Source organism: Anopheles moucheti, chromosome 3 (assembly GCF_943734755.1).
Source record: "Anopheles moucheti chromosome 3, idAnoMoucSN_F20_07, whole genome shotgun sequence".
Classification (NCBI taxonomy): Eukaryota; Metazoa; Arthropoda; class Insecta; order Diptera; family Culicidae; genus Anopheles; species Anopheles moucheti.
Genome location: NC_069141.1, coordinates 90112197 through 90136528, shown reverse-complemented (window position 1 = coordinate 90136528; position 24332 = coordinate 90112197). Strand labels below are relative to the sequence as shown.

Sequence of the window (24332 nt, the reverse complement as noted above, 5' to 3'; positions counted from 1 at the left end):
TTGCATGGAATCATTACTTCATTTGATTTCACTTTCACCTCTGACTCCAATGATAGGTTCTGTGATTTGTTCTATTGACATTATCGAACTGTATAGCCTATCAAGAAAAGCTGCTAATCTATAAGCAAACCCATTTATCAAGTTTGTCCCCCTCCCAAATTATGCCAGTAACTGGTTTATACTAACCATGACAAAAGCGTCACAGTGCAGATAAAAATGGAGCAGCAGTATTGGAGATCCAGATTCTCTTCAATTTGTTGTCCTCTCTCAAATGAGAGGTGTGTTGGCCTGCTGGTCCTTGCATGACACGACGTCACCATGATAAACGGAGGCGCGTGTCTTCCAAAACAATCCACCACATCTCCACGAACGACATCCCAAACCCTAGGCTTATCGGATTCTTCGTTCCGATGTCTCGAAGTGGCTCTTATCCGGATGATATGGGTAAATTAAGACGCCGCTTGATTCGTATCTTCCCCAGCGGGGTATCTCCACAGGACAGAGGAACACAGATATCGCCGTATCGCTCTTCTTGAGTTTGCAACTCCCCCAAGGGATATCTATCACCAGAAGGGTAATCGATCATTATTCAGTGGCATAATCGAGTGTAATATTTGTTGCCATTATTGCCCGACAGTCTAGTGCAATAAATCGATACTGGACAGATGGATCGAATGGTCAGTTTGAAGTCATCCCTGTCTACTGTCGGATAGGACGTGTGTGCTCTGGTCGGTCTCAAGCTGGGTCGAGTGTGTTCGCAAATCAAAAAAAAAGCAACGAAAATGGAAATATGGGAGAATGTGAAAGATTTTCGCAAATATTCTCATCAATATTTAGCAGCTTTCACCGGTAAGACATGATCATGTGGACATACGGTTCTTGCTGAGGTTGTGTTACAAAACCCAAAATTCATTGCACAATGAGCCATCGCATAAACGTGGGTGTCACAGTTATCTTATCAAATGTCCAATTGCTTATTGCTGCTATTTGGTTAATCAATTGAAAATTGACTGACCCAGACGCGACAAGCATACATTAATGGGAGGCTTATTTGTTCTTCATTCTTCAAGGCACTCTTCTGATGCTTTCGGTGGCCGCTTCCTATGGCTGGACTTCACCGACACTACCTCGTTTACTCAGTGATGACTCACCACTTCCAATAACTCCAGATGAAAGCTCCTGGATTGTGTCGATCCTCGTTCTGACTTCCATTGGCGGTCCAGTAGCATCTGCCTGGTTGATCGACCGGTTTGGGCGAAAGATCACACTTCTTATTGCCGTTCTGCCCAGTATCGTGGGATGGATACTGATCGGTGTCGGTGAATCTGTGACGGTTGTCTTTATATCCCGTGCCCTGAGCGGTATCTCGTACGGTATGGCGTACTCCTCAATGCCCCTTTACCTCGGTGAGATAGCGTCCGATCAGATACGAGGTTCGATTGGAACGTTACTCACAGTGATGGCAAAAATGGGTATTCTTCTGGAGTACGTCATAGGACCGTACGTGGAGTATCGGACATTGGCATGGATATCGCTTACTTTTCCTGCAACATTCTTTGCATTGTTTCTCTGGCTACCGGAGTCACCGTACTACCTGTTGGGAAAGCAACGAAACGAACAGGCAGAGAAGAATCTTCGATGGCTTCGTCGCTCAACTGATGTGCAGGGTGAGCTAAAAATGATGCAGGCTGCTGTAGAACGATCGCAGCAAAACCGAGGCACCTTTAGGGATCTTTTCAATCGAGGCAATCGACGCAGTTTGATCATCATTCTCGGGTTGGGGGCTCTGCAGCAGTTGTGCGGCAGCCAGGCAGTGATTGCCTACTCGCAGCAGATCTTCGACCAAGTGAACAGTGGACTGAAAGCACATGAATCCTCTATCATCATGGCAGTGATACAGCTCGTCACAGCAGCCCTTTCTTCGTCGATTGTCGATCGCGTTGGACGTCGACCATTGCTACTCGTTTCCACCATAGGATGCGCTGTAGGCACATTCATCGTAGGACTGTACTTCTTCCTAGTCGAACAAGAAGTCGATGTCGATGGAATAGGGTGGATTCCACTTGCCGTCATCATGATTTACATTATATTCTACACTGTCGGGCTGGCGACGGTACCTTTCGCTATTTTAGCGGAAATATTCCCCACTAACGTAAAAGCAGTTGCCGCTGCCATTTACACCATGTTTGCAGGTTCGGTTGGATTCGGTGTGTCGAAGCTTTACCAGCTCATCTCCGACGAAGCGGGAACGTATCTTTCATTCTGGATTTTTGCTGCCTGTTCAGCTGCGTTCGTAGTGTTTGTCTTCGTACTCGTACCCGAAACGAAGGGTAAACCACTCGATCAGATATTTGTCGAAATGCATACCGCTACCAACCGGAGTCTTAACTGTTGTTGTCGAACTGACGTTAAACATGAACCACAGCATACCGCTTAGCCGTATTAATTCTAGTTCTTACTACTTATAAAGAGAATAGCTTGATAATACATGATCTATGTTAACCCTTAACCGGAAAGAGTAAACATTTACTTCCCTTTTATTGTGTTTTCGATCACACTCAGCCTATCCGTGGCATATCGTTTCGTCGATCGAGCACTGCAAGGGTAATGTTTTTATCAAAGACTATTAAACCCACCTCCTGAAGGGCACGCGTCAAACCATCCTCGTCGATCGTTTCTGATAGTAGCGTTTCCCTCAGCAACATGGCAGAACCAAGCGGCAACGTGAGCAGTGTGCATGTATCATTAATCCTGCCAGCAGGTGAAAGAGAAAAGCAAATAAGGCTGACGCTTTTGCACAAAACGGGTGCATGTCTTACCGTTTAAACAATAAATTCGTCTTCTTTGCGTACTGACTAAACAGCCCGAACAGGTTGCGGGTCATATCAAAATGAAACTGTTGTGCACCGCCGCTGGAAAACTTGGTGTTCATCACCATGCTGGAGATCATCCATTGGTCCAGCTCGGTCGCGATCATACGCACCACGATCATGAACACATTCGTCGACAGCTCCTGCTCCATGTCGTGAAGATGGTTGATGGTCATCTGAAACATTTCGCTTGCCGATGCCGATACCATAAGCGTTTCTTTCGCATCATGAGCGTTCATCGAAGGCCACAAATCGTACCGATACGGACGCGATCTCGATGTGATTTCATGCACAATCCACGTCACCAGTTCCTCCACGAGCTTCTGATGACAGTAGTTCAGCTCTTCAATCGTACGATCAAACACGGAACTAATTTCGTCCACATCTGGGCCATACAGAGCGGCATGTAGATGCAGGTAGTGCACATTCTCACCCCACTCACGCAGCACCGAGGTCAGATAGTTGAGTGCGTTCAGAATTTTGGTCGGATTCACACCGTCGTTGTACAGTTGCAGTAGGCGACATCGAAAATTGTCGATCAGTTCGAGCTGCAGTTCTAGGAACTGTAGCTGTTGACTAGGCTGAGGGAGGCAGCAGTATCGCTCTTTGATTGCGTCCAGCAATCGTATGAACTGATCGGCACATTTGGGAATTTTCAATTCATCCAAGTTAGCTGGATCGAGTAGTTCGAAGGGATCTTCTGTGTTAAGCATGGCATCCATCTTATCCGTTGTGACTGGAATAAAAGACAGGTCGTTTATTTGTTGCACTGTAGCTGCGTTCATTAAAAGGGACGTACATTTCTTCTCTATAGCCATCCATTTGAGAAAATAGAGAGGCTGCACTAGCACCGATACCACACTTGGATAGCTGTTTGGATACCCGAGCGATGTTTTTAGATCCTGTTCAAATGGTAATACCTCATCGATCAGATGTGCAAACAACGCCTCGTCCTGCACGATCTGTTCAATGTCTGCGATCAATTTCTCTATGGCTAACTGTACCAATCCACGAACGAATTCCAACTGCAATGGAAGTAATTGCTTATTATGCGTCCCTGAAAGAACCATACATTATGACCCTTTTGCTTACCCGCACACTGCTGTTCGCTATACCGGCTCTTAGCGCAGGTGATTGAAAATGTTGACCGACGAAGATGTGATTTTCCTTGGCCCACATCAGCACCTGCGTCAAATACCATTCTGGTCGATCCAGCCTATTCGTTTGTTTGTTTCCCGTAAAATGAAACTGAAAGCGCAATCTGAACGGTTTCACGAACAGCGCTATCGGTGTCGTATAGTGCGGACAGATAATACACGGCGTAAGTCTTACGTTCAACAGATCCTGGTCACCGGGCAACTTTACCAGGAAAAGATGTTCCGCCAACAGTACGAGCTTGTTGACGTGATCTTTGGAAGGATTAAACTGTTCCAGCGATTGGTTCAGATTCGGCCATTTGATTACCTTCAGCAAAGATTCGAATTCAGCCGAATATTTCGCCGTTAGCACATCGTGCCAATGAAATGCAGTGTTACGAGCGTACATCTTCAGATGCGGTGCCTCAATGCCACTGATACGATCGAGAATGCTGTTCGGACCGGTAAGTGCCACGTACAGCGCGATCGGTTTATTATCATCCTTTCCGTTGATGGACGCTTCCAGTTCCTGACTGACGTTCTCGATGTCCTTTACCAACGCCATATAGTCTCGCACGGTTTGAAGCTCCCGGATTTCCTGCATCTTGTCACCCACCTCCTTCATCAGCTGATGGTATATTTCGATCCGACCGCTTATATTCTCCTCAAATGCATCCAAACTGGTCTCCTTCTCGTCCAACTCTTTCAGTTTGGTTCGACCCGTTTCGATCATGCTCTTCACGCTTGGAATGCATCCTGCATCGGTAACTGTAATCTGTGGAAAATATGCAACATAATTTCACGACACTTTGAACCGATTCTTCCGAGTCTCAAAACTTGCCTTGTCTCGTAAATCTTCCAACTCGGACCGATAATACTTGGCCAAATCGCCACATTTGTGGATGTTTTTGAGATCCGCCCCCAGCTCCTGATTAAAGCGAGCAATCAGACGTTCGTCCACTGTACTTCTGCTTCCGGCCATTGGTTAACAACGCTACGTAGTAACACTTACAAGATAAAAGACTTATTAACAATAATTTACAGCACGGAACGAAATTTTAAACACATCACCAATGATTGTTGACAAATTACTTTGACATTTGGGAGTTCGGTTGGCCGATGCAGGGCTGTCGAGTAGCATGCAACCGAAGCGCACACGAACCCTGCAGTTCTGCAAAAGGATTTCCCTTCGCTTTTATATTTTCCATTGGATTTAGTTTTATTTTTAGTCTGATTTAAAAAGTGTATAAATGTGGTTGGAATCCTGCTTTCGTCTGTGATAAACAAACGTCACAAGCGAAAATGTTTGTTAGTAAGTTAACGACAATTTTACGCTGTTGTTCAAATAAATATACTGCAACGGTCAAATAATAGATTACAAGCGCCATATTTCTCTTCTAGCACTCCATATCTTTCCCATCATTGCTAATGTGACTCCTTTCGTGGTGTAAACACCTTTGTCCTTAGTAGTTACCGGTACAACACCCGGTGTAAATTGAACCTTGGTTGCGGTGCTAGTACTGATTACCAATAGAGCTATGAACTAGCTAACTTGCAGTGTTTATGCTTAGAGCAAAGAATGCTATGGCGAATCCCCTGTTTTATGCTTTACCGGTGATTTCTTATTACTAACGTTTTTTGAATTTTCCTTCTCGTCGGAACTGGACTCGATGGATATCACGCTGTTGCTCTCGCCACTGTCTGATGCAGAATCCTCACTGTCCTGTTCCTGCGGTGGCTTATCCTTTTCATCTTCCGCTATCTCTATTACTTCGTCCTGTTCCGCCTCTTCCTCTTCGTTGCTGGATTCCTCTTCGGCTTCTTCCTCACTATCGGTATCATCATCCGTCCCCGGCTTTTTCTCCATCATCGTTTTATACTCTTTAACTGTAATTTTCTTCGGAAGAATCTGTAACAGGAACTCCAGCTTGTCGTCGTTTTCCACGTACTGTGCGAGATCTTTGTACTCCAGCGATTTCTTCCCTGCCCGGTGCGCTCCCTTTGCCATGTGTTCAATGAACATTTCCTGTGGTAAAAGAAATGCACTTGGCGATAATTCTGGCTCATAGTGTTAACTCATTCCACAGCTACATACGGCGGCACGGCACATTAGAAACAGTGCTTCAGGATTGATGTTGCCCATATCAGGCGAGGTTTTCATGACGGTTCGAATCCTGGACATTGGCAATTGTGTTAACCGATCGTTATCCATGATTTAAGTACGGATTTATCTTTTAATTTACAAGATTAACACCAAAAGTAAAACAGGCGCGAAACAACGCTTTCCGTGTTGACGTTTGAACAATAGGGAAAACAGCTTTTGACAGCCTACCCAAACAAAACAAACCCAAACGTTCTGGGAATGTTGACAGCAAAGGGAACACTATAAAGTTTAGTCCAAGGACATTGCTCCTGACAACTTGGTTCTCGTCCCAGCTAATTTGGCGCAGAAAGCAAATGCTTTGAATTCTAGAAACAAACTTACGCGCATCGGTAACGGCTAAACAATTTGCAGGAATTGTAAGTTTCTCATAAGGCTCTTGTCTATAATACTATGATGTGGCAAATATATTTCTACTCTGCTGTGCAATACATCTTCTCGTACATGTTCTACTCTCTGTCCTCGAAGTTAAGCCAAATGCCGGACTTTGGAGACAATAAGAAACAAGTTCTGGCAAACTCCAGTGGCAGTTCCTGCTTCGGTGACAGCTTTACGCGATACTTGTTCAGCAGGGTCGCTATACCAATTTTGCTTTGATGCAAGGCAAATTTCATTCCTATAATGGGTGCAATGGAATTGATTAGTAATTTCAAAAGCAAACAATTTGCTCGTTAATTTACCCAAACACAAACGAGGACCTTCGCCAAACCCGAGGAATGCATGCTTTGGGCGAGATTTTCGATTCTCTTCCGAGAAACGGTCCGGGTCGAACTCGTACGGTGCGGGATAGATTTCAGGATCGTAATGAATGGCGAATACCGGGATAATTACTGATGTACCGCTTCGCAACGTTACACGCTTTGTATCGTTCGGAAACTGTGGCGGAAGTTCAACATCCTTCGTGCAAATGCGCGGAAGGGTAAAGACCGGTGAATGCATGCGTAGCGTTTCCATCATAGCCGCTTCCATGTATACCAGCTTATGCAAACCGGCTTCTGTTAGCTGTCCTTCAGATTCGTCTATAACTGTGCGCAGCTCTTTCACTACTTTGTCCTGAATGGATGGGTTGGCTGCAAGCTAGAGAAAGAGAGAAAGGATAGTAAAGCCGTTGTAACTGTGGTCACCGCTCCATACCTACCTCATATAGCAAATAACTCATCATAGTGCTGGAGGTTTCGAATCCTTCCGAAAGGAATGTTACCGAATGGCCAACGATATGGTTCTCGTTCGCCTCTACTGTTCCGTTTTCAGACAAATTGTCATACATGGCCTGAAACAGGTCATGGCGTTTGGCGTTCTTACGTTGGCGAACGGTTTCTCTGACCATATTCCTGAACCACCGATCAACATATCCAGGAATGAATCTAGAAGGGAAAATGTGACATTCAATTGATTGACTTTACGTAGTGATTATGCCAGCAGTCAATAACGCACGGTACACGCAGAAGCTTAGCCAGCCCAGGTGCAAACAGAGCCAACTGAGATCGGATCGCCGTCATCCAGGTCGGAGCAAACAGTGCGTTGCCCATGCGAGCAAACTCTGCATTAGGATTGGTGAATGATTCCGCGTCGATTCCAAAGGCAACACTAGCGACAACGTTGATCGTATACTTGGCACAGATCTGGAAGAAAACGCATTCACTCATTTAGAACGTTTCCCAACATTTGCGTGGCAAAGCTGTACTTACGTCCTTCGCCTCGAAATGTCCATCCATCCTTCGCGTCCGTGCAATAAACTGCGCAAAATCTTGGGCCACCTGTTGCACCAGCGGAAACGTAGCTCGGATCCGGTTCATCGTAAACACGGAAGTCATCTGACCACGTCGTTCCTTCCATCGTTCACCGGTCTGCACGAACGGATTGTACGCAAGCAGCGGATCGATCTGCTCGTCGATTTGAAAATCATTCTGATTGAAGGAGGAAAAGCTACTCGTCAGCACCTCGCGCACCAGCTCCAGATCGCGGACCACGATGCCCGGTTGGTTCGATATCTTGTAGAACCCGACCCAGCTCGCTTGCGGAAACGCTCGGTACATCTCCTCAAATATCTCTCCGAAATGCTTCTGACCGGTCAGCTGTTCCAGCAGATTTCCAAAGATAGGCAGCGGTTTTGGGCCGGCCACATTGCCCATCCGGGTCCAGTAGCTGCAGCTCCATTTGAAGTACAGACAAACGGCTAGCACAGTAAGGGCCACGCACAGGCCAAACATTCTTCGGCAGGTTTCGTACCTTCACCAATGGACGGCACCAAAGCGACTAACTCAATCGACCGAAAGACACACTGGAAGTGGAGGTATCACCGAAGACGCCTCGGTTTATATTAATTGGCCGAAATTGATTATGATGAAATGCACACACTAAAAGGAGATAGAAGCACCTCACCGTTCGACTACGGCCTTACGCTGCGTAGTGGGTCTTATCAACACCGTTCTGGGTGCGCTTGTTTCATCCCCTAATTCTGCTACCCCTAGCGCTTCCATTCAACATAACACTAGAACTGTCATCAACACGATCGTTGTGCTGTATGGTAAATGGTTCTAGGAAAACAAATGAAAAAAGCACATGTGCGCAAGATCGTAGCGCAGTTGAAGTTGCACTTCGCAATCAAACCGTGTGTTAAAATATCGTGGCCCAATCTCTCCTAAACGGTTAGTAAGGTAAAATATTCACACAAATGTTGATTGTTCGAACAACCTTGAAGATGCCGATCTAAATCGATTCCGAACTATTATGTCACCAAGCATAAATTTTCCCATAGAATCGTCCGACCCAGGGGAGGTCATTTGCATATTGTTGTTCCTTGATTTGATCAAGCAATCTAAGCTTATTGGCTGTCTGGCAATATCTTTTTACGTTTCTACACCGAACGTGCCAAATACATGATAACCGGTTTGTTTCATTCTCTACTCTCGAACAGGCTTATCTTATCAGACTGCCTCGTAAGACACCGAGCAAAACTGCAACAGTACTACCGCATCGTTCTAGCGCAAAATCAAGCATTTCAGACACTTTGAGAAAGTAATGAGAAGTGCAGCACAGTCCACAATGGTTACGCCCGCAACTAACTCTGCAACGGACGCAGTGAACAATGGAGTTCTACACACGAAGCTAGACCGCATCTTTAGCGCTCCCGCCGAGCCGGTAGAAACTGTATCTTATTCTATGGAAATAGCTACCAAAGATGACTTCGATATCGGACAGCTGAAGCGGTTAACACCGCAACCCGTCTTCTGTGCTCTACCCTGGATCTTGGACGATAATCTACGTTACGCCGATGACTTCCTTCGGGCTCCGACTCTGCAGTTGACGAGTCAGCTTCGCCAGGCACAGTACACCGTAGTGAATCATGTTTCCTGCTATAACATAACGGAGCAGCAATTGGATGGGCTTCTTTCAACTGGCATCCAGAACCTTTTCGTCATCCGTGGAGATACCGTGCACGGGGACCAGAAATTTCAACATTCCGCTGGTTTGGTACAGTACCTGAGGAGCCAACAGCAACAATCAGGCCGTCCCAAACTAACGATCGGTGTCGGAGGCTATCCGTACGGTCATCATCAGTCACCTTCAAAGACGGAAGAGTTGCGTTATCTAAAGGAAAAGATTGACCACGGTGTTGACTTTCTGCTCACCCAAACGTTGTACGATGCGGAGTCCTTCTTTCGCTACCGGGAACAGTGTAGGGCGGCAGGGATCAACATTCCCGTAATACCGGGCATTTACGTTCCACACTCCTACCGGCATCTGCGGGTCATGCTGAACCTGACACGCATCACACTTTCACCGACCATAGATGCCGCTTTTGCGGCGCACGCCAACGATGATCCGGAACAGTTTGAAACATTTGCAATGGAACATTTTGTTGGAGTATTACGGGAGCTGTTAGAATCGAATGCAACGTCGAATGATCCGATAAAGTTGGTGCATTTTTTCTCGTTCAACAAGTTTGCTCTGTTGCAAAAGGTGCTCCAAAAGATGAATCACTTTTTCCATTGAAATTTGAACCAAACTCCTTACATACTCACATACTCATGCTGCTAGCAGGTGTAGATCTCAGTCCTTCTTGCACAATAGTATCCTCCTTTCTTTCCTTCGACACGCGCTGTAAGGTGTAAAGAAATAAGTACAGATTTATAATATCTTGGGTAATGAAAATTACTAACATTTTGTGATACTTTTTGCTGGTACGAGCCACCGTCGGTGTATGTTGAGTAGTTTCTTTATTCGTTCCATATATTTCATTATTTTTCTCGTACAAATATGATGATGGTGGATGTTTCATAGTTTGTTTACTACAAGTTCACATTTTCTTTATCAGCACATGCACTCCGTCACTAACTGGCGCATTCCGTCCCTTTCTACTTTCACGCGTGTAATAATGCCCTTTTCGTACTGTGCCTAATTTTATCCAATCCATTCTCCTCTCGTTTTCTTCATTTTTTGCATTTTTTTTTAATTTACATGCTTCTCATGGCGTTGTTGGTTTGGGAATCCGCATGCTAGTTGGAGTTAGTGTCGTTTTTTTCCTTTTCTTTTAAACCGATTTTTAACTACGTTTGACCTGAGGGAAACTTATGCATCCTTTTTGTTTTCAAGAACAGGAATTTTAGGAAAATATAGGGATTACACCATCGATAAGGACTGGAAACATTGACCTTTGGGTGCACCCTCCTGTTCGAGTGTAGTATTCCCGTCAGGAGGATTTTTCTTTTAAATAGTTTTAGCATCTGTCCTATTATGTTTTCTCGCATCTTGGGTTCTTCTATTAAAATTTTCAAAAACTTTTTAACGATTTTTGATATTTCTAAAATATATGCTGCCTTTGACGAGTTTTTCTTTTATTTGTTTCCTTATTTTGTGTTGTTTCTTGGGTACCATGTAAGTATTTTAAACCAGTGCAAATAATCGGTTTTATTTTTCTAGTTTTAAACAATAACGACGAATTGTTTTCCACCGTTTTCTTCACTTTTGTTTGTTGTTCGTTTTAGCCAAATAAGGTTTGCGTGAGGGTTCTGAATAATGGTGCGTTGCAGAAGTTTTTCTTGTACACTTTTACTGTTTCCGTACGCAAACTGTATTGGATAAAACTGCGACACTGATACGCCGGGAAAACGTTCCCTTAACAATACGTACTGAAAATGGTGCATTGAAGTGTCAGGCCACGCTTATCGATCGCTCTTGATTTCATCTACTCCTCGTGAAAAAATTGCTGTTAGGCAACATATTCTTAAGTTTCTAGCGCAGGACGAAGCAAAAAAAAAATGCAAATGTTGGCAGGGATATTAAATAATAAATACGATTCGGTGTCTTGCTACGCAAATGTACAATAAATAATACAATATGAAATGAGTTACTAACGCTGCACCAAGGGCATTTAACGTTCGCTCGATGCATTCGCTACAATCCCACCGCCTACTTTTGGAGTTGTCTCGATGGAGTCGTTTTACAAGAGCGATCAATAAACCTATTTTTAACGCTTAATCTTGTTGCCGATTCTTCTTGGCGAGCGCCCGGTCGAAGTTTTCTTTTCTTCTGTCTCAACATTAATTACCATATGCCTAATCGGAGTTTTGCATTTGCTATCTTATCTGTGATGTGTTGAAATTGTAGTAAAGTCATCACGGGCCCTTACGCGTATTCGGTCTAATTTCACATGCCAAACTTAAATAAAATGTGTTTCCGTTCCGATCCATTTGTTTCGTGATCACTCGTTTCTTCATATACTGGAAAAAATGTATTTTTTTTGTTTGTTCTGCCTGGTCTGGTAAACTTTCGCCAATAGGACTATTGCTATTGTGTTTGTGTGCATGGTAGAAAGTATCTGTATTTTGCCAATTGGAGATGTTTTACGTGACGAGACGTCCGATTGTGGATTACTATTGTTAAAATTGGTATCGTTGCGGTATGTTGTTGTAACTGGGGATGTACGATAATGTGATTGAATAGCGAAAAAATACATTATTCCTTACAGTTAGATACTTGTATACGAACACTAGCAGAAACACACTTAAGTTAAAGGTGTTGTTGCAACGATGCTTTTCGTCAGCAGCCCTGAGAAATGATCGTTAGTGCCTTGAAACTGTTGATCGTGCCTCGTATAATGATCAATTGCTTGGTATTCTAGAGGCGACAGCAGGACCGATCTTCCTTTAGTGTTCATCAGCTTAGTAAGACCTATCTCAGGGCGCTTGCGTTCTTTGCATATCGTCCTTGCACCTTGATAAATCACGTTTGCGCTCAATACAGACCGATCTCAGACATCCAAACCGATGGCAAACTCTGACGGCTATAGTTAATATTGAACGTGAACGTTTCGCGGTACGCTTCGGAATCTAGTAAAATCTCGATCGCCTCTACTTACGCTAAATGTGTCTCGAACCAACCGAACAGGCGCGCTTACGTTTCATATGTTCGGGATTTTACTGCATTCCTCTGCGTATTTCGTCTACGGTCGACTTGCACAGCTAGCAAACAGCATCTACATGTGTCAGACCGTGGACTATCCCGCGCGAACATTTGGAAAAGCAGAATGATGAAGGTTATCAAACGAAATACACAAACTACGAATAGTACTACTTTGTGACACCATCAATTAAGGGGTACAAATATCGTAAGTAACAATCATTGATGCGCTGACTAGGGTCTCAGTCGTTGCCTCTTTCCTGAGCTGTAATTTCTACCGGCCTAGTCAGCGATCAAGAATCTACTGTACGATGAAGTATTATTACCCTAAGCTGCTTCCATCGATGCAAAAGATAACTATTATATATCGATTCCCTTCCTTGAAAGCCACTATTTCTTACGCTGCTTTATCAATGACACAATCTCACTATTCCTCTCTAGCTCTTTCCATCTTCCGTCTTAGCTATTGTTGATTCAAGAACCTTCATGCACATCTTAACTTTTCACAGTTTGTTGTTGGCCTTTGTTTCACTTTCATCAGTCCGTCCGTGTGTCTGTTCCACAGTGTGTTTCTTCAAACTCTTCACTTAGGAAAATGGTAATCAATTCTACTGATCTTCTTTTTACGTGCGTTCTTCCACGAAATATTTTTTCTTCAACACTTTTTCGCACACAGTACTGCAGCTTTGTGAAATGATGTTACACCAGATTGACTCTAAACTTCTTGTAGGATTTTTGTTTTAATTCTGTACTGGACGAAAAGGCTACGTAACATCCATTTTGCTTATCTGAACGATTAAGCTGGGTGTCGATTTCATAAACACAAACAAAAGCTTGCAGCACTCTGTGCAATTTTTCCCTCCACTTATTGTATGGAGAAACAAAAATATGCATCAAACAAATCGCAAATGGTTGCGCGAAAAAGTTAAACAAAACGTAACAAGTAAACAAAAAAAGTTACAAAAGGATTGAAAATCTGCTTCCATCATTCGTCTAATTGCCCCGGAGTTGGTTTCAGAAATTTCCCTTTCTTCGCGATTGTAATGTTTCTTTTTGAGATGTGTTGTTTAAACTTGCTGTTACACGGCTTTTCGCGCTGCAATCCGGCTGCATTTAGTTAACATCGATAACGATAACACATACATACACTCATCGTCTCCCCATCATCTGACTTCCGTTGATCACGGCGTCTCACATTCCCCGGCAATGGCTTGGTGTCGTCTACACAATGCAATGGTCTTCTTATTTATTGTTGGATGTTCCAGATGAAGACACCGTTGCCGTTGACGAAGCTGTTCCTGTTACTGAGCTTGTAGAATCATCCGATACGCTGTTTGCTGGTGCTTTGGGCTTTATATTGTCCAGACCGATTTTGGACAGAATTTCGAGGGCTCCACGTGCTGCCTCATCGTGACTTTCCTGGAGACTTGCACCGCTACCATGACAAAGCTGATTCGGTTCCGTGGACAATATCACTAATGTCAGATATTCACCATGATTACCCTTTGGAAAGTCGGAAAATTGTACCTAAAACAATGAAATCAATGTAGAAAGCATTTATGTTAACTATTCTGTTGGTGCTATATAAAACACTTGATACAGTATTTTTGAAAAAAAAAAAATTACCTCGAATTTTAAAAGCTGGGCAAGATATAGGAGTTGCTCTTTCTTTGCACCAACAGCGGCTTTCGGTGCAGCTGAGGATGCACTTGACACTCCAGAACTGTTCGTTCCCATGCTGTCGGTTGAAGCGATACTGTCGTTTAACGAGTCATTAGATGTTTCACCTTTACCTGTCGAATTGTACCAAAACGCAATGTCTATATTATATTATCACAAAAGACCGAAAATCATCCTCCATTTACCTTGATTTGCACCACTTGAGGATGTGACATTTGGTAGTATTTGTGTCGCAGATGGCACGCCGTTTCTTTGCTCGTCCTGGAACCTAACCTTTCGTGAACGCTTGCCGCCCGGTGGAGATGAATCGTTTGCCGCGCCAGACTGGTTTTCCTTGTTTGCGGCCCCATCGCCACCTGTCGCAGTCGGTCCCTTCGACTCCGTTGCGTATCCCAGTTCCACCAACAATGCTTCGGCTGCGTTCCATTTGGCTGCCTTTTTCGTCATACCGACACCAGTCGCCTGGCGTCCACTGGCACTAACTTCAATGGTAAACTGCCGTCGTCTGCCGACATTCGGGCGATCGTTCTCCATCAACGTGTAAACAGGTTGCTTTTCTTTGCGCGCCTGCTGGATCTGCATCAAGCGTGAGATGGGATTTTCCTTCTCGGCCACGTCTACAATCGATTTTTCTTTGATGAGATTACGCGCCTTTTTCTTCGCTGTACCACCATCCGCTGCGGCCGCTGATTTCGCATTAGATTTACGCTTTTCGCCACCTGGAGTGCCTGGACTGCTTTCGCCCCACGACGGAGGATACGTTTGCTGCTCCACACTTTGAAGCTTGCGTAACTCTTCTAGCATTTTTTCGGCAGCCCGCTTCTTCGATAGCTTTTTGCCGGTTCCCTCACCTTCAGTTACGATCGTACCCACCTTGCACTGAGTCACAAACACAGTCATATGTGGTGGACCCTTCTCACTGATTACCTCAAATACGACCGTCAAACTACGCTGCACCGCTATCTCGTGGACGAGTGAAATTGGTGACTTCAGTTCCGCATTTGGATCGTACCCGTCGGCAGACGTTCCAATGCCATCGCTTGAAAGAGTATCGCCGTTGGCAGGACATTCACCAGCTTTGCCCTTCCCTTCGGCGCTATCCGCAGTTAGTGGTTTCAACACTTCCAGCGCTCTGGCGGCGGCATCGTGTCGAGCGGCTTGCGGTGTATGACCTTCGCCCAGGAACGTTCGTTCCCCAACGCGCAGCGTAGCCTTATAGAATTCCTGCACGGATGTCACCGGCCCCGACGAACCGTGGTGTCCGTATCCTTCATGATGGTGATAGTTGTGTGGTGCATGGTGACGATCGTCACGCGGGTGATGACCATGCTGTTGCTGTTGCTGCTGGTGTCCCGGATGAAATCCACCCATGCCTCCACGTCCGCCAACACCAGCCGCAATACCCGTCGGTCCAGTTATTGTTCGGCACCAGTACCCATTGCCGCCGGGTGCCCCCGTACTGCCATCGGCCGCGTATCGTCCCGCACCACCGTACCCCGTGCCGGGTGAGTGAGCACCACCCGGTGCGGACTTATCTTCCATCGGGCGTCTTCCACCGGTTGCAGTGGCCGGAACCGGGCCTCCAGTCGTACCGTTTGCCGGGCCGTACTTTGATACCGGTATCGGAACCGCCTTTACGGTGTACACGGTCGGTTCACCGCGCTTCATGGCCAACGCGTTCAGCTCGACCGTCGGAGTGAAACTGCTCACGTTGCCCTTGGTGCCGGTTTTGGTGCGACGGTTCGTCCGGGCCGGTGGATGCTTGTACTTGGTCGCAGCGATCGCATCACCGGCCGCCTTGTGTTGGGCCTTCTTAATGCTCGCCCCCTCGGCCGTGTACTCTTCATCGCCCAGCTTCAGCGTGACGGTGAAGTGTTTCTTGTGTGCCGGTCCAGATTCGCCCGTCAGACGGTACTGGTGCTGGATTTTATTGTACCGCGCCAATTCGTTAACTAAACACATGGTAGTTTTCTCTTTAATGTTTGCCAAGGCTTCTATCGAGTCGGTTGGTGAGTGTTGTGTCGTCATCAACTGGTTGACCGTTCCGTTCTGTCCCTCCGCCATCGATGACATTCCACCGTTCGCTGGCGTACTAATAGCGATAGCCGTCGTGCCCGTCTGGTTCGTCATCGTCGGTACAACGTTTGCAACGGCCGGTGTCGCATTGGCGGCACTCACTGTCACTGCGAGTACCGCAGCCGAGTCCTTTGGGAGTGGAACATCATTTGACTTCGAGACTATCTGCTGTTGTGGTTGATGCTGCTGCTGTTGATGCTGATTATGATGGTGATTGTGGTGTCGATTACCGCCACTGGATGCAGTTCCACCAGACACCTTCGTCTTATCCATAGTCGATCCCGTCTGGTTCGTGTGATGGTTAGTCGCAATCCCCTTCGAACCGGGACCACAATTGCCATTCGATTGCAGCACACTATGGCCATGGCCGTGATGCACTTTATCTGGAACGATACATATAGTACATTAGTAATCTACTCCAATTGACTCGCTTTTCTCCGTGTGGTTGTTTACGTACGGTCCGTGTTCGATGGGATGTGACGCGTTTTCGTACCGGCCGGAGTCGCTGCTGAGACAACAGGTATCGGTGGTGGTGCTTGCATCGTCACTGAATGATGCACTGAAACCGAGGGCTGCTGATGCTGTGCCATTGCTGCTCCACCGCTACTACCACCAGCACCTCCACCACCACCACCACCTCCAATGCCATACGGAATCTTACCCCCGGGAACGGGCGGATGATTACCCCCGACTACCGACGGGTGCGAAATCGAACCCATATGCTGGTGTGGTGGTAGGGGTTGAGGCGGTTGCGGCGGTCCCACGCCCAAACCCGGTGGCGAAGGATGTAGATGGGGTGTAGCCAAAGGCATGGACTTCGGTATGCCGCCATGCATGCTATAATAAGGTCCCGATGGCTTTCTCACGTTCTGTGACTGGTGTGAAGGTTGATGTGTTGGTGGCGGAACCTGCATTGGAAGGTGTGGTGCCATACCTGCTGCCGCCTGATGGTCGACACCGCGCGGATGATGATGACGGGCGTTGTTTAGTCTGAAAGTGAACGGATAAAAGCAAGACAGAAACGCGTCAGTCGCGATAACAGGAGTGCGAATATCCTTAGTGGTTGAGGCCGTGCGCGAAAAGCGTTTATAATAGTGTATGACACGCTGCAACGATCGTATCGATTCCACGGACAGATGATGTCGTTGGTATGGCGCTGTGCTGACCGCAGCTTTCCGATAGTGTCTGCCATCCAGGAGCATGGTGACTATCCCGATCGTTCGTTTCGTCGTTCCACTGCGCGGACCACATTTGGTGGATGTATGCACGATCAGCTTTAGCAATGGACTGAGACGCGGCAGTGGCACACGTGTGCATCATCCGTGTGGTTCAACAATCCTTGCTAATGCTACTCCTCGGTCAGTCAACATCTTTTGCAATTGCAATCGTACAGCGCACACATACGAGCTTAAGAGTTGTCTGCCTCTTGCGCACACTTTCCATCTCCCTTTGGTCTTATTCTCCACTGATGGCCACATGGTCCTGGATGTCAGCTTCCACGCGGTGACAGCAGGATCTAGTAACCGCAATCTGATTTACCCTATTTACACACTATGTCATATATTATTAATATGAACAGCACTGTCAACTCCGTATTTTCGATTGCGCACCATTCGGTATATCTCGCTCTCTCTTCAAAACTTCAAGACTACCAATTTCCTTCGTAGGTTTTGATCAAATTCACGAAGAAAAAGATTCTTGTCCAACCCATCCCGCTTCAACTAGCGCGTCTGCGTATCATCTTACCTCTTGCGCATTCATTGCAATCTTCCCCAGCACCCTTTAACCGTCTCTAAGGAAACATAATTCATTCTCCGGCGTTAGAGGTACCGAGAGCCATGTTCCGTCTTTTGCATCTTGCCAGCTATTTCTGTACGGATCTTCGGATGGACCTTCGGTTGGCGGACCTGTCTGCTTGAGTGTTAGTTTGCCTGTTTTAAAAAAACACAGCGCGACATCTTTTACCATCCATAGCTCCCTCTCTATTACACCCAACGGATGACAACTTCCTTTCCTTGAAGAATGCAGCGCAACGCAAGGGTTGCGCTAGGCAGTGCTGCGAGCTTCGAAACGGATAACAACGGAGAAGAACTGGACAGACTAGTATTGTCGTCGGGCTCAGGGCAAGGTGAGAAAAGGATTTACGACCATTTACTGAATAAAACAAATAAATAATAGGACAGTTTCAAAGAGATCCTGCTGTTTTTCATGGCTACCGAAATATGACCGGGCTCGGCGCGAATTCTTCGCCTGCGTACCAAAAGGGTGGCTACTGTATGGCTGGCAGCCGTTATGCGGACTTATTACACCCATCGAGTGTATTATAAGACATTTTACGGAACTTTTAAAAATGGAAACTATTGGATGGAGTTTGGACGAGCAGCATTTTTCAGCATTCTTCCCAAAATTTTTCAAAGGTCTCCGACGGGCATCGAGGTTGATTAGCATGTTTTCGGTGGGTTGATTTTTTCGACACCCTATCCCTTCCTTCTTTCATCACCTCTCCCCGCCATCCCTCTTTCGATTTATGCAATAATATTTTCATCGTCTTATGAGGTGAGCATCGCGGACATTTAAAAGTTTTGCTTTGTTTTTTTTTTTCGTACCTATGCCAAAAAGGGCACCAAGAAAAAGAGGGAATAGGGTTGAAATTTAGGTTACTATTTGAATATCAAGTTCAATATCTTGATTCAACACAAACTCTTTGTTGGTACAAACAAAGAAGCACATAAAACACTTATTAATTTATGAAATAGTCAAACTAATTATTTTCCATTTTCTCAATTAAAGTCAAAAAGGAAATCTCCAAGCACAAAAGGAAGAACATTTTATCTACAACGACAATGTTTTTCGCGACAAAACAGATTGGTTAATTGGAAAATCAATCAGCGAAAGGCTCAAAGGATAGTACATCCTCCTTTCTCAAGCCACCATATGCATCGATTATTTTATGGGGAAGACCACCTATTGTCCTGTGGTGTCGTACAATCGATGCTTTCTGCGCCACGCACATCGGACAGTAATAGACAACGTAGAAACACAAACGGTTGGCCGTTCGTGACGAAACTGATGCCATGATTCGCCATGTAATTTGTGCCTTCTTTCACACACAAACACACGAATGAAAAAAGTATTTTAGTTGAAAGATTCGTCCCTTTCGCAGTCCGGGTTTGAGTTTAATTGCCATTATCTGCACGCTCCGGTGCATTGTGTTCCCTCTTCCAGGGACAAACGCTGACCCGTTATTTTCTTCACGAGCAGCTATAAACGAGATCCTGCTTAGCTGACACAAGCTGTCCATTTGGGTTACCCCTTTTTCCGGCACTGCGGCGGCTATCATCGTCGGGCTTCGCTATGAAGTATTATGATCGCCGGGACAATGCACCGCTGTTGCAGTTGCACTTCTGGCAGGCGAAAATCCTTTCAATCTTACCATGGCGCAACAAAACAGAGAGAGAGAGAGATAAAGAGAGAAAAAAAAGGCTCGAAAGGGAGGGAAATCTTGGAGATGTTCAATGCAATTTTTTATTCATGAAAAACGGCCTGGCCATATTGCTATCAATGCATTTAATCATCTCTTAACTTTTCCCTTGTTTATGCAAATAATTGCATCCATGGTTGCACATTTACCTCCAGAGAGACAGAGAGATCGAAAACATTAAAAAAGGGATCTCTTGCTTCGTCGTTTTGGCCATCAACAGGACCAGGACAGGAAAGAAGAGTAGCTGACACCTTGCCATCGTTGGATGATATTTGTTCTTGTTTTTTTTTTCAATATTTCCTATTTTTCAGCTTACATTGTATTCTGGGACTTGCATGATCAAACTATTTCAAACATAAAATATTATGCTTTGATATAAGAAATAAATTTCGAGGCCGAATCGCTTGAACAACACTGTAAAATGCATCGCAAATGATGCATCGTGGGGAAAATGCAACGAAAAAAGTGGGATTGCACACACTGAACACATCAAATATTGCACACCCCACACATTTTCCTTCCCTTTTCAAACGGGGCTGGGTTTTCTTTTGTTTGCGATGTGGCAAGGATATTGCTTGCATTTGCTTATTATTTTGCTCCGCGTGCACAGCAGGAGACGGGGACGTTGTGATTGATCTTTTTTTCCCTTTTCGCTTCTATGCCGTGTTACACCTTGATACAAAATATGCATTTCATTGCAATTTTTATTGGCCAGGGAACGGACAGCAACGCTAGCGAACAGGGTTTTGTCGTCGTCGTTTGATCCTCTGCTTCAGTGGCATATGCAAAAACAAGAGCATGCTGCAACATTATACGGTTTTTTTTATTTGTGGTGCATAATGGGTCTTTGCTGTGTTCGAGCTGCTCTAATATGTGTGTGCGAGAATGTGTGTAATTTATTTTATTCGTACATCAACATCCACAGATTGCTGTACGTCTGCGGCTGAAAGCATGAAAGCACAAACTTAGTCTGAGCCATGCGCCATGTCCATACATTCTTGCGACACTTTGTGTGTGTGTTAGGCGACCTTTCGTCCTTTCCTACCCTTTATCGCTTCAACTCATGTTTATGAATGAAGTAGTCATAAGCCGGATCGAACGGTGGCAGAATAGTTTGCAAACGAAAAGGGAACTTTTGGAAAGACACATCTTCTGATAGTGAGATGTGTAAGAGAATCTACTGATTTTTGGATGAGCAATCGTATAGTTAAAAAATAATTTTCGAAAGCTATCAGTTAGCAGCTAACAGAGTTTATTTTTACTTATGACAATTGGATAATTTATCTTACAGAAAGTGCCTCGATTTGTTGCTGCAGCATTTCGAGAGCAGAAAGATTCACGAATCTTTGAAGATTATTCAATAATCTGAGTTCATAGAACCATTCAGATACATCCAACGCTAATTGAAATACATATTACATTCTCTACTCGCACGCAAATACATTCCCAATATCGTCAACAATGAATGATGCACTTCTCCAATGACAAATTATCGATTTTACACTGTTCAATTTTAGTGCCAGGGTAAAGGTATGCCAGGGAGTGTGAAATGAGGTGATTTTGCAACGTGCACGGTATTGTCGTTGTGGTGGACACATTTAATTTGCTCAGTCCGCAGCAATACATTACTGCAAAATGTTCAACGCGGTACGTATGTATGCAAACAACCAGTCAAAGTGCCATTTTCCCCCACACGCGAATTTTCCAGCTCTCTCCACCCGAAAATGGACCGATTTCGACTGGACCGTCGCGCGTTATGGGTATGGCCAGTGAAAAGACAAGAGCAATTGAAACATTAAAACATCTCCTACCTGCTCGCATCACAAAACCGATGCATCTGACACAATGTGCAGTCATCATGCACATTATGCCCCACACGCGAAACAAAACCTCCCCGAACCATTATATCCCCAGGAATGTGCCCGGGGAATGTAATGCAATAACGCGCGCATACAATTTCTGCGAACGTATTTATTCACGCAGATTTTTCCCGGAAAACAGAGAGATCTCTGTGTCTGTCACAACCGGACAACAGCAAACGAAACAAATTTCGAGTTTTGCGGGAGCATCGAATGTATCGTTTGAAGGAGTATAGGGGCAATCATGCGCCACGAAAAAAACGTTTCGCATTTTAACAGTCCCCCTCAATTCAATAGGGAATGCATTTTACCGGGGTCAAATAAATCGTATCATCATCATGCGGCTGTGCCGGTAGGTGGCAGAGAAGGAATAAAAGCGTTAATGTTTTTCTAATTAATTTTTTCGTTTCTATGGCAACACGGGGGAGATTTTCTCCACAATTTATAGCAACCCATGCACTATTCGCGGTCGTGAGCGACGCAGGGTAGAGAAGATAGCGGAGGTTTCTTTTTTCCATCAATCTTTCACTTGTCGAATAGATTCCATTCGACGTATTTACAAAAGTTTATAATTAGGGCTGCACTGGAATTGGAATCCGTAAATAAAGAAATCGAGTGTGGGCAGGTGTATTTGTGTTTGTGTGTAGTAAACATTTACAACAGCTACAGTTGCATTTTACTGGCGCTTACTTTTTCGAAATTGAACAGCTAATTAGATGGTGTATAATTTAATTAAGATTCAATGGCTATACACTTTTGTTGCGAAATGTTTAAAAGCATGATAAACGATGCTTACCTGTTCGCGGGATGGTCGCGCTGTATGCTGTGCGGCGGCAGGCTGGTTAAATGCGTTAAATGTGGTGGCGGTTGGTGTGCCGGATGCATCCCTGGATGCTGCTGTGGTGCCATATGTCCGTGCATGATGATAGTGCGCTTTGCGATGATTTGCTTTAGGCCGCTTGTAATACAAATACTCTCTTTTTTGACAGCGTAAACGCTTCCAATCGCTCAAGTCAAATGGCCATGTAAGCACGTGACTGTAAATAACACACGCGCTGATTACGGCACTGGATCCCGTGCTATTGGTCTGCCACTGACTGTTTTTTTTTAAGAATGAGCTCGGTGCCTCTGGAAAAGAACAAATAAATAATTAGAGAAACAGTCATATTAGATCAACAGCTTGCTGTGATTGTTGGGACAATCGTTTCTATGGTGAATGAAATCGCCACATCAATACGTATGACCAATGGACGAATCAAGTAGAATCAGCTGTTTCGTAAGGACAGCGCACTTGTACGTGCGCGCGTCCAAGAAAGGACGAGACGATGCTACATGCAACAAGCTGCGATTCCAAGGAGCAGCAGACAACAAAAACGCACCACGTCGGTCCGTTACGAGCATGAATGAAATAACGATCGATACGAAACGAAGGGGAAGTTGATGCGTCTTGGTTGCGTGCGTGTGTGCCATTGCAAGGCGCGGACAGGCACGCATCTGTCGCCCCTTCAGCAGCCCATCGATGCTCTTTCCTTTACCCATTTTTGTGCTCTACGAAATACACGCATTCCAGGCCGAACTTCTTGTCCCGTTTTATTTCTTTCACCCCGTTGGATTCCTGGCCGTGCATGGTACGTTATTAATGCGCAATAGGTATATTGGGTGGCTTAAAGTAATATTTTTTAATTCAAGGAAAACTACCAGCTGGTTCGAAGAGATCCAGGCTAGACGAATGGATGCATTAACGAGCAAAGCGAGCATTTGTTTTATGGGAGTTAAAAATAAATTATACATATTTGAGGGTTACACTATTCCTCTAGTTTTAATGTATATTTCCTTTCCGGGAAATGGATTTACCTTCTAGCACAGAGTCTGCCTTTCGATGCAAGCGCAAAGAGTGTCCTGTTGGCAGAGCGACAAGAGAAGGATGCTGGCAGCTGCTTTCTTCCCGAATGCTACAATATTGACATTCACCTGGCCCGAACAATTATCGCAAAATTCACTGCCTTGACTAAAGATTTCACACTTTTCGCGCACCCACAGCTACATTCCTTTGCATATTTAGCAAAGATACGCTTTTTTCTCTCTATTGCTTCACTTTTCATACAGCATCCGAAGCCTTTTGTGTTTGGTTCGGGGCAGGTGAGCAGGTTTTGCTCTTTTAACACACTCGGTTCGTTTTCACGCGGCACAAGCACAACACTTTCCTGGGACACACATTAATTTAAATTGCAGCTTTTTCCACTATGGAGTATGATGAGAATCGTCGGCAAACAGTAAAGAAAACAGTTTTGCTTTGTGGTGGATTTTCCGGAGGTAAAAAGCGAGTGAAAATTATCTAAACATTTGAGCGAGACCGATATGTCAAAGTCTACCTATGCTGGTGCAGAATACTTCAAGGCCACCAGGCGATGGAAGGGTGTCATTTCGCAGACGCCATATTGATGCTGGTCGGTATGTGTGGTTGACTTCAGGATCCTGTGTCGGATCAATGTTTCACATGTTTCATGCCTGAAATTGGTAGGATAATAGGTACGAAAATCGTTATTAGATTATAGAAGAAACATCAACGGTTCCCAGAAACGATCTTACAATATGTAGATGAGGTTCGTGCAACCGTAATGTCAAAAAACGACTTCATTGTATGACCTGGTTTTTGGGAGCTCCAAA

At 45.0% G+C, this 24332-nt stretch overlaps 6 protein-coding genes across 6 annotated transcripts; 2 read left to right on the top strand and 4 right to left on the bottom strand.

Moving 5' to 3' along the window:
- The first annotated feature begins 782 nt into the window (after positions 1–782).
- LOC128302505 (facilitated trehalose transporter Tret1-like) lies at positions 783–2437 on the top strand. The gene is made up of 2 exons (XM_053039343.1): positions 783–849; positions 1071–2437. The coding sequence occupies exons 1-2, from the start codon at positions 783–785 to the stop codon at positions 2435–2437; spliced, it is 1434 nt and encodes a 477-aa protein (XP_052895303.1).
- Positions 1944–5080, bottom strand: LOC128302504 (RINT1-like protein). Its single transcript, XM_053039342.1, has 5 exons — positions 4848–5080; positions 3963–4781; positions 3670–3895; positions 2820–3606; positions 1944–2751 (listed from the first exon to the last, which is right to left on the bottom strand). Exons 1-5 carry the CDS (start codon positions 4986–4988, stop codon positions 2559–2561), a joined length of 2166 nt encoding a protein of 721 aa, XP_052895302.1. The 5' UTR covers positions 4989–5080; the 3' UTR covers positions 1944–2558.
- Positions 5081–5218: 138 nt separating this feature from the next.
- Positions 5219–6290, bottom strand: LOC128304066 (chromatin accessibility complex 16kD protein). The gene is made up of 2 exons (XM_053041192.1): positions 6102–6290; positions 5219–6032 (listed from the first exon to the last, which is right to left on the bottom strand). The coding sequence occupies exons 1-2, from the start codon at positions 6216–6218 to the stop codon at positions 5589–5591; spliced, it is 561 nt and encodes a 186-aa protein (XP_052897152.1). The 5' UTR covers positions 6219–6290; the 3' UTR covers positions 5219–5588.
- Positions 6291–6565: 275 nt separating this feature from the next.
- On the bottom strand, positions 6566–8468 carry LOC128301340 (probable cytochrome P450 308a1). The gene is made up of 5 exons (XM_053037767.1): positions 7856–8468; positions 7602–7789; positions 7306–7531; positions 6848–7244; positions 6566–6783 (listed from the first exon to the last, which is right to left on the bottom strand). The coding sequence occupies exons 1-5, from the start codon at positions 8375–8377 to the stop codon at positions 6617–6619; spliced, it is 1500 nt and encodes a 499-aa protein (XP_052893727.1). The 5' UTR covers positions 8378–8468; the 3' UTR covers positions 6566–6616.
- Positions 8469–9195: 727 nt separating this feature from the next.
- Positions 9196–10223, top strand: LOC128305657 (5,10-methylenetetrahydrofolate reductase). The gene has a single exon (XM_053043223.1). It carries the CDS (start codon positions 9213–9215, stop codon positions 10161–10163), a length of 951 nt encoding a protein of 316 aa, XP_052899183.1. The 5' UTR covers positions 9196–9212; the 3' UTR covers positions 10164–10223.
- On the bottom strand, positions 9999–23957 carry LOC128305656 (double-stranded RNA-binding protein Staufen homolog). Its single transcript, XM_053043222.1, has 7 exons — positions 23520–23957; positions 22462–22793; positions 16783–17315; positions 14435–16708; positions 14196–14362; positions 10193–14096; positions 9999–10046 (listed from the first exon to the last, which is right to left on the bottom strand). Exons 2-6 carry the CDS (start codon positions 22584–22586, stop codon positions 13812–13814), a joined length of 3384 nt encoding a protein of 1127 aa, XP_052899182.1. The 5' UTR covers positions 22587–22793; positions 23520–23957; the 3' UTR covers positions 9999–10046; positions 10193–13811.
- Between the last annotated feature and the right edge of the window lie 375 nt (positions 23958–24332).